The sequence below is a fragment of the Primulina huaijiensis genome, chromosome 16 (genome assembly GCF_012295235.1).
Source record: "Primulina huaijiensis isolate GDHJ02 chromosome 16, ASM1229523v2, whole genome shotgun sequence".
In the NCBI taxonomy this organism is placed as follows: Eukaryota; Viridiplantae; Streptophyta; class Magnoliopsida; order Lamiales; family Gesneriaceae; genus Primulina; species Primulina huaijiensis.
The window spans coordinates 501,851-516,093 of record NC_133321.1 but is presented as its reverse complement, the minus strand read 5'-3'; the positions used below and the strand labels follow the sequence as shown (position 1 = coordinate 516,093).

The 14,243-nt window shown below is 35.5% G+C and overlaps 1 protein-coding gene across 3 annotated transcripts; it reads right to left on the bottom strand.

Moving 5' to 3' along the window:
- Window positions 1-10,766: 10,766 nt before the first annotated feature.
- LOC140961833 (uncharacterized) lies at window positions 10,767-13,980 on the bottom strand. 3 transcript variants are annotated; one of them, XM_073420567.1, is made up of 6 exons: window positions 13,929-13,980; window positions 12,549-13,124; window positions 11,863-11,963; window positions 11,464-11,547; window positions 11,277-11,387; window positions 10,767-11,194 (listed from the first exon to the last, which is right to left on the bottom strand). In XM_073420567.1, the coding sequence occupies exons 1-6, from the start codon at window positions 13,963-13,965 to the stop codon at window positions 11,153-11,155; spliced, it is 951 nt and encodes a 316-aa protein (XP_073276668.1). In that variant the 5' UTR covers window positions 13,966-13,980; the 3' UTR covers window positions 10,767-11,152. The 3 variants fall into 3 exon arrangements, with proteins under 3 accessions (XP_073276668.1, XP_073276667.1, XP_073276666.1); XM_073420566.1 differs by lacking the exon at window positions 13,929-13,980 and adding an exon at window positions 13,621-13,693; XM_073420565.1 differs by lacking the exon at window positions 13,929-13,980 and adding an exon at window positions 13,555-13,573.
- Between the last annotated feature and the right edge of the window lie 263 nt (window positions 13,981-14,243).

The window sequence follows — 14,243 nt, the reverse complement described above, 5'->3', positions numbered from 1 at the left end:
CATTTACTTCTGGAAATGCTGATGATCCAGTGGGTCGGGACTGATGATTTCTCATTAGTAGCTCGTTGTTTTTTTCCGCCACAAGAAGACAGGCGATGAGCTCAGAATATCTCGCAAATCCACGCACTCTATATTGTTGCTGTAAAGTTATATTTGATGCGTGAAACGTGGAAAATGTTTTTTCAATCATTTCCGATTCTGTGCCTCATGTCCACAAAATTTTAGTTGCGAGATTATTCGATACGTCGCTGCATTGTAATCACTGACTTTCTTAAAATCTTGGAATCTTAACATATTCCATTCATCACGGGCGGTCGGAAGTATAACTTCCCTTATATGTTCAAATCTTTCTTTCAATCCTTTCCACAGAGCCATGGGATCTTTTTCGATGAGATATTCACATTTTAAACCTTCATCAAGATGTCGACGCAAAAATATTATAGCTTTTGCTTTTTCTTGTGATGAAGATATACCATTTTCTTTAATGGTCTCGCTTAGACCCAATGACTCAAGATGCATTTCTACATCAAGAGTCCATGGCATATAGTTTTTCCCAGTAATATCAAGAGCGATGAATTCGAGCTTTGCCAAGTTTGCCATGGTGGTACTAAAAATTACGATGCATTTTATTAGTTAATGAATATTGCAATACAAAGTAATGGATAAACAACAAATACAAGCATTCGTAAAAATAAAGAAAACACATGAGGAGGATATTCTCCGATAAGTTCAAGATTCGTGAGTATTATAACCAAAATAATTAAAAATAACTTTGTGAAAGCCATCTTCTGTTTTCTTCAAAAATTTGATGAAGAATAATTTTAGAGAAGAAGAGAAAGTTGGAGTGATTGAATGTGTTTGTGAGATCATATTTATAGGGCAAAAACTAGCCGTTTTGTTACTGTTTATGACCGTTGGTGTACAAGAAAATAAATGTATGCATTTGTATAATTTTATGGTAATAATATGGTGTATATAATATTAGTAATGTTTTAAATAATTATGTATATCATATCACAATTATTATAATTAAATGTCATAAGATATTTTGTTTAAAAATCTTATAGGCTTTTATACTTGTCGTATCCCTTACCGGGAGTGTGGGATGTCGTCTTAACATCCTCCCAGGATTTATAACAAGTTTTTTGAAAAATTTATTTTTATTATTTATAATAACATTATATTATATAGTAAATATATAAACAATAAATAAATAAACAATAAAATAAATATTATTACTTTTGTTACCTTTTTCTTCTGTTTTGGAGCTTGGAAAAATATGGAGGACTTTTAGAGCTTCGTGCTGATAACGTGTTGTGAAAAAGTAAAAATTTACGGTAAAAAGTAAAAATCTCAAACTCTCAAAATTATCACACTACACACTTTATAATATTTTTCTCTCAACTCAATTGTGATTTTCTTCACAGATGAGAGATCTATTTATAGAAAATTTTTACAAATAATCCAAAATTAAATTACATCATTACCTTCATCATCACACACAAATTTCAATATTCAACACCTAATTTTACCTAATTTTCAACATTCAAATATTCAACATTCAAATATTCAATACACACATTTTAAATATTATTTTTCAACAATGTTCAAATTTTGAGGAAATTTAATTTTTTGAAGCTAAAATTGTTGGGATCAGCAAAAGGAAAGTGGGAAATGGTTTGAATGAAAAGAGTGTTAAAATATAAAATTTGGACTTGAAATTTTAGCAAACGAGCTGACCCAATTTAACTAAACCAGACTGAGCTTATTGGACTTCAAACAACTCAGTTTGGAACCAGTTCAAGCTTATATACAAACCATCGCTATATCAAGAGACGAGTTAATTTTAATTTTTTCTTTACAGGTTGATTAAAAACCGTCTCTTCATTAAGCTACGGTTTTTTCAAAAAACGTCAATTTTGTGTACATAGTTATTAATCGTCGCTTCATTAAGCTACGGTTTTTTCTTTAATTTTGTGTAGTATTTTATTGATGAGCACTCTGCTCTCTCCCAGCTTAAACCCCAATTTGACTGCTAACTCAAATTACGGTTGATTTTGATTTCTAGAATTGTCGAAGTGTTTTTGTTTTACTCCATTGCATAATCATTCAGAATCGGTTAAAATTCTGGAGCCGTTGCGCTGGGTACAGCGCTTAGGCGCCTGTAGTTTGGTTTGGTTCATCAGCGCTACGGTGCTGGTTCCTTGGCGTTGTCGCTCTAATCCATCGTGGTTCACAATCTAACATGCTCCTAATCGCCATCATTCGTGTAAAAATTGATTATTTCCTGCACGGCACAAAAACAATAAATACCAAGCGTAATTTTGTTCGAAACTAACATAATTCAAATCAATTAACATATAAATTAAGTATAATTCTTGCACTTATCAAACCCCCCAAACTTGAACTTTTGCTAGTCCCGAGCATAATAAAAGTAAAAATAGGAATTCAATCCACAAGTAATGGTAACAAATATAAGTCATGGATATGCAACCATTGATCTTGGCCTCCGACTAATCCATTTTCATGTAATTCATAATCACTCAAGAGTCACATGCGTGTATGATATGTCAATGTTCATTACCCAATCGAATGCTCAAATAGATTTACCACACCTATTTGCCTTATAAACTCAGGAGATATTCATCTCAGTTCAACTCACAATTCATTAAAATACAAATTCACTTACACAGATCACAAAGGACTTTATTGGTGATTATTTGGCTCATAAGATAGTCAACGCAAGTATTCCAAAACTGATGTCACACAATGAGATGCTTACATGCAAATGATTTAGGTTCATACTCGCTAACCATGTTTCTCAGGTATCAATAGGCTTGACTTGAACAACTTTTCTCCACTAGTATATTGGATAAATGTGACAAGGTTAATAGGTCTTGTAGGCATGTAACGTTAGGCTACGGCTCATGGCTACAATAAAGGTATGGAAATCAAAATTTGAGTGAAATATTTGAATTTTCATCTTTTTCACTTGTCTTATTCACCATCCACTTATTGTTGTCTCTTCATGCATATCCTTCATTTCCCATCTTTTTTTTTACCACTTTTTTGATTCATTCCTTCTTATTGTTTTTTTTTCAACTCCTTTATACATATTGAATTTCCTTTTTCTTTTCAAGGAGTATTTGAATCATTTCAATACCAACGAACTTATTTCTCTCAAAATGAGGTAGGACAATAGGTGTATAAGCTTCATTAGGTAGTTGTTGTGGGATGTAGAATAGATACAAGTGGGGGCTAATTGAATGTCATCGACACACACCACTTGATTTTTTAGTATGCTCAAAATGGGACGCTAGGGATATTTCATGTTCATTTGGTAGGCTCGAAGGCTCAAACGGTTCCAAAGATTGCCTAAATCATTCCTATGTCCCATATTATCTGTATTTCGCCTCGAAAAATGTTCAAGAAAGTTCTAGATTTTTGCCAATCCATTAGTCATCCCATACAAACCAATCACATGCATTGTTCAATCAAAATGATATATGAGATATGTGCACAAATAAAAGTCAAGCATCTCAATCAGCTCAAGGCTCGATGGACTAACAATTGACAATAAACAATGAAAACAGGCCCAAATATATTGAGAAAAAAATTGTCTAGACCATCTCTGTGTTTGCAAAAGTGTCGGTCAATGTCATGCGAGAATTACTAAAAATGAGATCTTCATTGTCTATTTAGCATCACAAGCATGCAAATTGTCTCTAAGCATTGATAATATCAACAAACATGACAGTGCAAAAATTTGTGACTCTCAAGTTATCATAAACACATGTTTTCAAAACCACAACTTCATTCTCATCATCGACCACATAATGACTTATCCATGACTCTTTCTAACGGCTCTATCATGCAATAAATAAATAAATTTTTTTTTCAATCGAGACTCTACTGTGCAGGGAATAACTAATCATCTCCTCTTGTGCCTCCTATGCCTGCTCTCGTGTCAAATCATACACTTGTGCCTGAGGCGGACCAGCTCCCTGCATACGTGGTTGTCCTCCAAAAGGCTATGATGTAAACTGCTTAGGCTGTCGTCCTCCTCTCTCTGAGGATCTAACTCTATCACCCACGGGCTCTCGCTGTCCCTCACGACTAGGACACTGTCTCGCTAGATGAACAACACCGCCACACTCAAAACAAGTGATCTCGGTCTATGTGCACTGTCTGATCAGATGTGGCCCCCCACAATGAAAACATCGCACTCTTATAGACCTCTTAGCCCTCGTCACTACATCCTCAAATGATACCGGGTTATTTGATTGCACACGGTCAAATAACTCTAACTTCAACCCTCTCAAGAAATGCCTCATCTTAGCATGAACATTCGTAACAACATGTGGTACATATTTCAACAATGCAAAATATCGAGTCTCATACTCAGCAACAGACATACTGCCCTGTTTTAAATCCTCAAATTCTCGTTCTTTCTTTTGTCTGGCTGCTATAGAAAAATATTTATCAAGAAAACGAGACTGAAACACATCCCAATCAACAGTACAGCCCTGAGCTCTCAATCCGGCCTCAGTCGTCTGCCACCACAATAGTACATTTGAAAGCTGAAATATAGCCAATCGTAACCAAACAGACCTAACACACGGAGCAGTCACAAATATCTTCTCTATCCTCTCAATCCAATCCTATACTCGCTCGCCAGTCTTAGAGCTATCAAATCTCGATGGAAGATAACTGTTAAACTGTGCCAAAGTCAACTCACCAGGCAATAAAGGCTGATCTGCAGGTTCCTGTCCCATAGGAGGAGGTGACAATGAATTCATCTGTCCAAACTCACTGTCAACCTCGTCCGTTTCTTCGTGTGGATGTACTTGTTCTCTAGCTACCATCACTGGAAATCAAATTGTTAATCATAACATTTAACAATTACAATTCAGTAATCATCATCACACCTTTCGCATGAAAGCACATGCAACTAAAGAACAATCATTCATACCAAGAAATCATCAAAAACAAGTCAAATGCACAGACACACGCAGATAATATCGCCATCCACTTCCCTCATCACAAACCCAACTCCTAACCATCCCAGACATCTGACATATGCTCTGATACCACCCAATGTGGCGCCCCAAACCTCGCCGTAATCATATAACATGTGACGTTATATGTATAAAAATTTTCTTTTCAACGACGTAATAATATAATGCTTATACGACAAAATAGTGCATTCATCACACTGTCTACATCAGTATAGCAAAAACAATATAATAAATACACATACACAACTCAAATAATACAATAAACTATACTGTTTCTATCTACTATCGACTACAAGACTATTTTACTAGACACACCTAGTCTTTCACCTATATCATGTCTCACGGTATAGTCCTATATCCTGCCCAACAGAAACAGCCCCCAAAGGATGAGCATATACAAAAATCATCATCGTAATACATAACAGTTATATTAACAACATAAAATATAACTGAAATCATAACAGAAATACTCCATTTGCTATTTCTGGACAATCAAACCATCAACAACATTGACGATATTTCGCACCCCTACTCCGGCGACAACAATATCGTTGAACGAACAACAACATCAATGATACGTCGCACCCCTACTCCGACGACAGCAATATCGTTGATCGAACAACAACAATGAGACGTCTCCCAACAACAACATCCAACAACATCAACAATAATAAGAAACAACAAATATAATATCAAATCACCCATTTACGGTGATTTACCAACATTCAACACAATAGTATTCATCAATACTAAACAATAACAACATATGCTTGTACGTCAACACATACCTGATAATCGAGTATATATAAAATCTGGCTATTTCTTTGATCATGAGGCTTGTGACGTATCTAAATAATTCAACAACAATTATCAGATCATTGTCACCGTATCAACACAATCATAACTGCCTCAATATATAACATCAAATAGCCCAACATCAATTAATTCAACAAAATATAAAACTCGGTTATACATTTTCATCGTTCAACAATTCATATTCTGGTGTATTTAGTTATCAATATTAACATCAAATACACTCTAATAAATTAACTTCAAATAATAGACTATTTTATAACATCCGTTAAACTACAAAAACTTTATATCAACATGTAGCCTATACTTCGTAGACTCCGAATATACAATCAGAATTAATAACAACTGATAAAAAACTCTCTAATTTCAATTCAACGATTAAAATCCCTAATTATAATAAATTGAGAATAATTCAAAATAACATCACTATAATCTTATCTACTTCATTAAAATCATACACTATTCAACAATCTTCAATTTTTGTATGATTTAACAATTTATCGGATTTATTCCAGAAATCGACGAATTTCAAACATCACCAAAAATATAAAACTTATATCTCAAATCGAAGAACTCATGTCAACGATTCTAGAACTGAAATCGGTTCGTCGATTGGATAAACCGATAAGTCAAATGATCGAAAAGAAGAATCGAAAACCTTCTTTCTTCTTTTCTCTCACCTCTCTGGTATCTCTCTGTCTGAATAATATTACGTGTTATTTTTTATATTTTTTTAATATTATATTATATTAATGAAATAATATAAATTTAATATATAATATTTAACATTTTTAACACCGGTATATCTTTTTGGACCAGTCAAATGATCAAATTTTTCAAAACTCAAAACATGAAATTTCTATATCTTTGAGTTTTCTACTTTATATCCAAATTTCAAATCATTTGGACTTCATATGGCTAATATATGTTGTATTTTATTCTTTAAAAATCGTTAATTATTTAGTAATATCACATTACTAAATCAAAAAAATTGTGATATTTACTTCAGGCATTACAGATGAACCCATCAGTTTGTTGTTCATAGAGTCAGGCCAAGTGAACAGCGGTACTGAGGTCAGGTGGTTTCTGAATCTTCACATCAATAGAGACACATTGTTTTTAGCCCACTGATGAAGAGTTATGCTTCTTGTTTTTTGTTGAGATCTTTAGTTTGGGTTGCCAGGTCCTCAAATTGGGATATCTACTCCTCCACAGAACTTGTGTCGTAGCTTCGATATTTCACCGAAGACGTCATCGCGAATTGGGGGTTTGAACCTCTGACTGAAATGTTCCTTGAATACATCCCATGTTAAGATCGAATGATCTTTCTTCAATTTAAAGAACCAATGTTGGGCTTCCCCTTCGAGATGGAAGGATGCAATTCCAACATCTTGTTCCTCTATGGTATTGTGATATCCAAATCAGTGCTCACATTTGTTGAGCTAGTTCAAAGCATCATCAAAGATTGGAAAGTCCAATCATGGAAATATGGACCTCTGGGGCCTTTTCTCTCACAGGCTTTCTGTGATGCCTTGGGCCGAAGAGAGCTTAAAATGCCCGGTGTCATGGACAATGAGCGGCTCCACCGGAAGGAGAGGGATTCCGAAACTGTTCAGGTATGGGACTGTGCAGTTGAGGAGAGCTTAAAAAGATTTGATATGTATTACTCATATCAAGAAGGTGCATCTTCTTTTCGGTAGCTCATCAAATAAGAACTCCAAAGTTAAGCGTGCTTGACTTGGGGCAATTTTGGGATGGGCGACCTCCTGAGAAGTTTCCTAGGGTGCGTGTGAGTGAGGACATAAGCACGTTGTAAAGACTCGTCTTGGTACATTTAGGATAGCCATCGAATCTGGGGCGTTTCAGTTTGTATCAGAGCCGACCTCTCCTAGTACGGTGTGGTTCGGGGACGAACCAAGCGGAAGCTGGTGGGCATGTGAGGCCCGGGGCTGAAGAGGGTGGGGGTGATCGCCGGTGCCATGAGGTTGCGCGGACAATGAGCGACTCCTGGCAGGCTTCTAGGTGGAGGGAACATGAATGAACCGATCTTACACCGAGAAGAGAGGGATTCCGAAACTGTTCAGGCATGGAACTGTGCAGTTGAGGAGGGCTTAAAAAGATTTGATATGTACTGCTCATATCAAGAAGGTGAATCTTCTTTTCGGTAGCTCATCGCATAAGAACTTCAAAGTTAAGCGTGCTTGACTTGGGGCAATTTTGGGATGAGTGACCTCTTGGAAAGTTTCTTAGGGTGCGTGTGAGTGAGGACATAAGCACGCTGGAAAGACTCGTCTTGGTACAGTGAGGACAATCATCGAATATGGGGCGTTTCACTTTCCCGATGCATCATTATCAGATTCATACTTATAACTTATCATTCGGAGACGGATTGGTTCGAACAGAGCGACACCAATACAGAACGAAGCGGAGGGCATGAACTTGCAAAACGTGGAAGATGTTATGGATTCTTGACATGTCAGGCTGCAAGTCTAGTCGATAAGCTAAGTTCCAACTCTTTCAAGAATTTCGAAGGGTCCGACGTATTTTGGATTCAATTTTCTCGATTTGCTGAATCGGACCACTCCCTTCATAGGTAAAACATTGACATAAGCCTTTTCTCCGACTTCAAACTCCAACGGTCTTCTCTTCAAGTCAGCCCAGCTCTTTTTTCGATCATGTGCTGCTTTGAGTTTCTCCCTGATAATGGCTACCTTTTCAACCGTGTCCTATACCAGTTCCGGTCCGGTGATAGCTTTCTCCCTGATTTCGTCCCAATACAGCGGAGATCTACATTTTCGACCATAGAGCGCTTCATAAGAGGCCATTTCTATGCTACTGTGGTAGCTGTTATTGTAAGAGAACTCTATTAGGGGTAGATGCTCACTCCAATTTCCTTTGAAATCTACTGTGGTAGCTATTATTGTAAGAGAACTCTGTTAGTCTTGATGCATGGTTTATGGACTTAAATGTCACCAATGTGACTTTATGCCTTCCCTTTCCATGCAAAGGTTCCATGTAATTTTATTCTTCTCCGTGACATAATTCATCTTCAATGCAAAACTAAACTCAACTTGGTACTTTGTCTCTTTGTAATGCAAAATTTTGGGTCTTCACACCTTCTTCTTTTTTCTTCACACACTTCTATTGTTGATGGTCTTGGTCTTGTATTTATAAAGGCAATGCGACCGTACATCAAGACTTATCAAATGTGATTGTTGCAGCTTGAATGCGTTCCTTGAAATTTGTGTCACGACTTTTCCGACAGCCTTTCTGGAAAACTAAACTGGTCTTTGATATTTCAGTTGGATTGATTCAGTTTGGGTAATCAGTTGGCACTTTCAGTTTATGTCTCGATAGCTTCAGTTTTGGCTCGGTAAATGATCGGTTCAAAGCCTGATCAGTTTCAGCTTCCTGCGCACTTAAGTAAATCATTAAAAACAAAATAACAAGTTTTGTTAACATCAAAATCAAGATTGTGAACATGAAATGTTCCAAAAACGTCGATCTTCTGGGCTTGGCCCATTTGTTGAACTTGGGTGGGTGGCGTGACATGCACACTCAGCACGAGTCAAAACGAAAAATATCAAGTTCAAATTGGAGGTTTTAAGGTTCTGATCAGATTGATTTGGACCTGAAATATGACCACCGAAAAATTAAATTAGGTTGGGTTAAGTTGGTTTCGGGTTGACATGAATTAAAAATAAGGTCACCCATAACTCGAACCCACCGACCCATTTACATTTTGTTTTCGAGATTTGACTCGTGCAAAAAAGTATAAAAACGATTGAGAAGTGAAATTTGAAATTTTAAAGACATTGATCGATCGAAGATTTTTTTTGTATATTGATATCATAAATTTTCATCGTCTAATATTTATTTTATGAAATATTCGAATGTTTAGATAATTAAATTATTAAATTTGAATATTTAAAATCATGAAACATGATTATCATATTTGTGATTTTTTATTTATTTATATTTAAATATTATTATTATGTGTTTTAAATTTTTGTTTAATTATTTTGTTAAAAAATAAAAAAATTTGGGTTGGTTGGATTGAGTTTGGGTTGAGATTTTTTTTAATACCCTTGTTGTAATCCAATCACCCGAATTGTCACCCCCTAAAGTAGTCTTGTGTTTTGCTACAATTATATTTATTTATTATTTTCCAGTAAAAAATAAATATATACTAAAAAATAATGCATTATTTTTCATATCTTCTTTATTTTTTAATGATGAAAAACTCACATTCATTAATCTTCAGTACACAATAGATAAATCTGTGAACTAATACAATAATTTACAAATCAAATTAAACAAACCCGTCTGATAAACTCTTAAAAAAAAAAAAAACAATATCTTCTTTATTAAGTCTATGTCAGATGTCCCTATTCAAATGAAAGTCGTGTACTATTTTTTAAGTTGGTCGAAATGCTCGTCATATTCGAATAAACAAACAGAGTCTAATGTGTGGTCAAATTTGTAGAAAACCTAAACCAATGAGCTATTTGGTGCAAAAAAATATATATAAACATGGATGTTTGATAAAGCATTCTCCCATCTCCGACTCTGATCTTCCATTTGTCATTACACAATATTTGGCATTCTCTACGGTCACTTTCGTATTTTCTGCAATAAATATGTTGGTAAAAAGTTCTACTACAATAAACTAACATCTCCACTTCAATGAAGATAGATAGATGATGGAAGAACTTCCTCCATATCTAATCCGAATGATTCCGAATCTACTCCAATATGATCTGTGTTGTCAAATGACTGGGCATTCATCGACATATTCAGACAAATAAGTAAATAGATAAAAATATAGCTTTCCCCACATCATTCAAACCCGAATTGGTTTTACACAACACAGCTCCCTATCCTGGCAAGAAAATAATCCATCCTTCAACCACCCATCCACTCAGACTACTCAACTGCAAACTTTTACATCAGATACCAGCAACGATTTCAAAATCTAGCTCTCGAGGGCAACAAGGTCCCTTGAAGCTTTATACTTGTATGCAACTTTTACGTTTGAACAATATATATGATCACGACACAAATTCGCGATTACACACAAGTTGTTGAGCTGTTTATTAAGTTACTAGCTAACACACAGATACACGCCTTATTCAGACAAGGACAAGCCAATCCTACCCTCAACGACAGAGCATTGTCTCACAAATCAGATTCATCTTCCAAGCTTGCGCTCCATGGAAAAATCTGAGATGCACACACAGCATGCTCCACAAAAACTACAGCACCATATACATAAAATCGGTGGTACAAGTTGTTTATACTGCCTGGCCAGCAACAGCATTTTATGCACCGCCTTGCTCACAGAGATCTAACAAATCCAAGGTCTGGAGTACCAGAAAAAATTTAAGACTGGAGTTTCCATATCGAAACAAACAGATTTTCCAGAAACAACCGTTCAAATCTTACCTCAGGTACAGACAGCTCAAGGCGAAACTTAGGACCATCATAATGATGGAGGACTGGCCTAAAAGCATCTTCATCCAAAGGCTTGCAGAGTTTCCTGATACGGATTCTTACCTAGTCGAAAACAACAACCAGTCAACAAACCAAGTCAAAAATGGCTGCACATTGTATTTTACGAGATGAAATTTACCTGTGCAGGAAACCTTGACTCGCCTTTGCATTTTTTATCTTCCCATGCAGTGGGATCAATGTTAGAACCCCCAAAAGTTGTTGCCTGTGCAAAAGTCAGTATGAGAAACAACTGGGAAGTTTCCATTAGAATGGATAATCATAGCATTCAAAGACCAAAACATTCCATAGCTTCAAGAATGCAGAATGTAAGTTCGAGAGTATGCACATTAAGATGTGAGAATGCTAGATTCTTTACAGCGTATTTATTGTTTGGATTAAGATATAATTACCCGCATAAATATGCAAAACTGTCAACAGATGCATTAGATACACTCACCACAATCACAATCCACGTGTACTCAAGTTTAATGAAAGTAAATGAACATAAGTACATGATTAACAGAAGTTTGGAACATGCCTCAAAAACGCCATGCAATTGATGAGTGGTATAATTGTACAGGAATAGAGGTAAGCCAGGGGTTATCGCTCTCACAGAGTCTCGGTATCTTGGTGGAAGACCTACAAAAGATTGCACAATTATACAAAAAAGTAGATATCATATGCCATGGAATCATCATCAGCAAAAGCCATAAATTTTCATATTCGCTTGGATAGGGAATACTGTAAATGAACATAAAATAAATACAAAAGATCTTTGCAGCACAAGCCATCAAAGAAGAAAGGAACTACAGTGGCAATGTCCATTAAAATATAAACCTTGCAAAGTTTATTCACTAAAACATGTTAGAATCTCAAAGCAAACAGTAAAGTTTGTTATAGAACTGTGAAAGCTCCTGCAAGATTTAATCATCACATGGCTTCAGTAGAAGTAACTGTCTTGTACAGTTGTACCATTGTTTCAAAATACTCATTACACAGTGAAATTAAGAAAATCGACTGCAACAAGAGCCAAAATTTAACCATTTGCAGTCACAAGCACCCACTCCAATGTTATCAAGAGACAATAAATAAATCAACATCTCCAGTCAAAGAACTCAGTCCTCAGCAACTTTTATCCACATGGATGATGCAAAAGCACGGGTCAAAGTCATCTCAATAAACCAATGGTCTTCACAATACAAAAATAATAATTAAAAAGATTACCAAAGAGTTGTCGCTTCAAATCTTCCTGCATTGTATCATTGTTGCAGACAAAGATATATCCACCCAAAACCTTATCCCTGGGAAGTATTTCCGCAGACGGCAAAGTTTTAAACCTTTTGTCGGCAGAATTGTTAATACTTGCACCATCATCCTTATTATTGTTGCTGCTATATGGATCCTTGTGATTGTTGATATTGTCATATTTACTTCCTGATATAGTCCTCATAGAGTTGGTGATGGCATTCTGAAACACAGCATCCATATTGTGGATGCCATTTGACAGGGAGCTTTTGCTCGCATTCTCACTGAACTTATTGTCCAGGTTTAACATGTTGACATTAAAACTTTCAAACTTATTATCTTCCTGAAACCCAAAATTATCCCTATGCCTCAATTCAGAAGTGCCCTTTGAGAGATCTATGTTAATTCTACGTTCAGCCTTTGACCTTGTATGCTCAGCCAATTTTGAAGCAGCCATCAGCCATGCATGGTCCTCTAACACTTTTGACTGTCCTCGAAGCTCATCCCCCAGCTGCCAAAAGCTATGATAGCTGTCCATTCCGCACAATGAAACTCCTAGAAATCAAATGACCATAAAAATAATCAGACAAGTAAAGATGAATAACCACCTGAATCATCGTTTCCATGATGGCAGTTAAAAGATAAATAATTGCGGAAAATATGGATACAATCAGTGGCTAAGCCAGAAACGATGTGTACCACTAGATAAAGTCTTAGTTTTTAAGAGCCACATGGATTAAAAAAGAGTAAAACATGGAATTCCCAGGTTTTATATAATCAGAAATACGAAAAATAATTAACTGAATCAACCAGGAGAATAGAAATGTTATTTGAGAAGGAAAACAAGAATAAAAACAATAGGCGGGCTCTTTCTGAGAAATCGTGCATATAATAATTTTACATATTTCATCTAGTTTGGCGTGGATTTAGAAAGTGAATTTTACATATTTTATCTAGTTTGGCGTGGATTTAGAGAGTGACATACCCATGTATAAGGGAACAGATGCTATCAGAAAACGACTAAGCTGATCCTCAATTATTATGACAGAACCTTTTATTTCGGAATAACATCGCAGATTAACAAATATTGTTATTTCCAGTGAACACATGATCTCGAGAGAAGTCGTGCATCTTTACCAAGAGGCGAACAATAATACTAACAGCTGACTTGTGCTGCTGCAAGTGAGTGTATTTTATTTTAACAAATGGATACGAAATCAAACCATGTAACTGCAAATGTAAGAATTTCCAATGACAACAAACAAGAAATGATGCTGAAATAATGTTCGATTTCGGGGGTAAGAAACCCTAGATTTGGGGATCCAATGTTGTACTGAAGAGAGAGAGAGAAGCACGTACCTTTACGTCCTCGCTCAGCTACGAAACTCTTAAGCATATTTTTCGGTATTTATAGGAGAGACTTTACCGGAATCGCCACTGATGCTTTGCTTTATTTACAGAAAACTCACATGCTTGCTTTATTTATTTATAACACAAATTAACTAAATTATTTGGAAAGTGTTTTTAAAAAAATTTATTGGAAATGTTTTAAAAAATTAGTTAATATACTTAATGACGATATATTATATGAAAAATAAATAAATTAATAGTAAAAATTAGACTATATTTTGAAAAATATAGAAAAGAAAACATAATTTTATATTTGAAACGGAG

What these genes read in the sequence shown, in the direction of transcription:
- LOC140961833 (XM_073420566.1), bottom strand. Translation starts at nt 13,678, where the DNA reads ATGTGTTCACTGGAAATAACAATATTTGTTAATCTGCGATGTTATTCC. An exon ending in AATTGCATGGCGTTTTTGAG is followed by an intron (nt 11,548 to 11,862) that starts GCATGTTCCAAA and finishes ACTTTTGCACAG; the next exon opens with GCAACAACTTTTGGGGGTTC. An exon ending in TTGAGCTGTCTGTACCTGAG is followed by an intron (nt 11,195 to 11,276) that starts GTAAGATTTGAA and finishes CTGGTACTCCAG; the next exon opens with ACCTTGGATTTGTTAGATCT.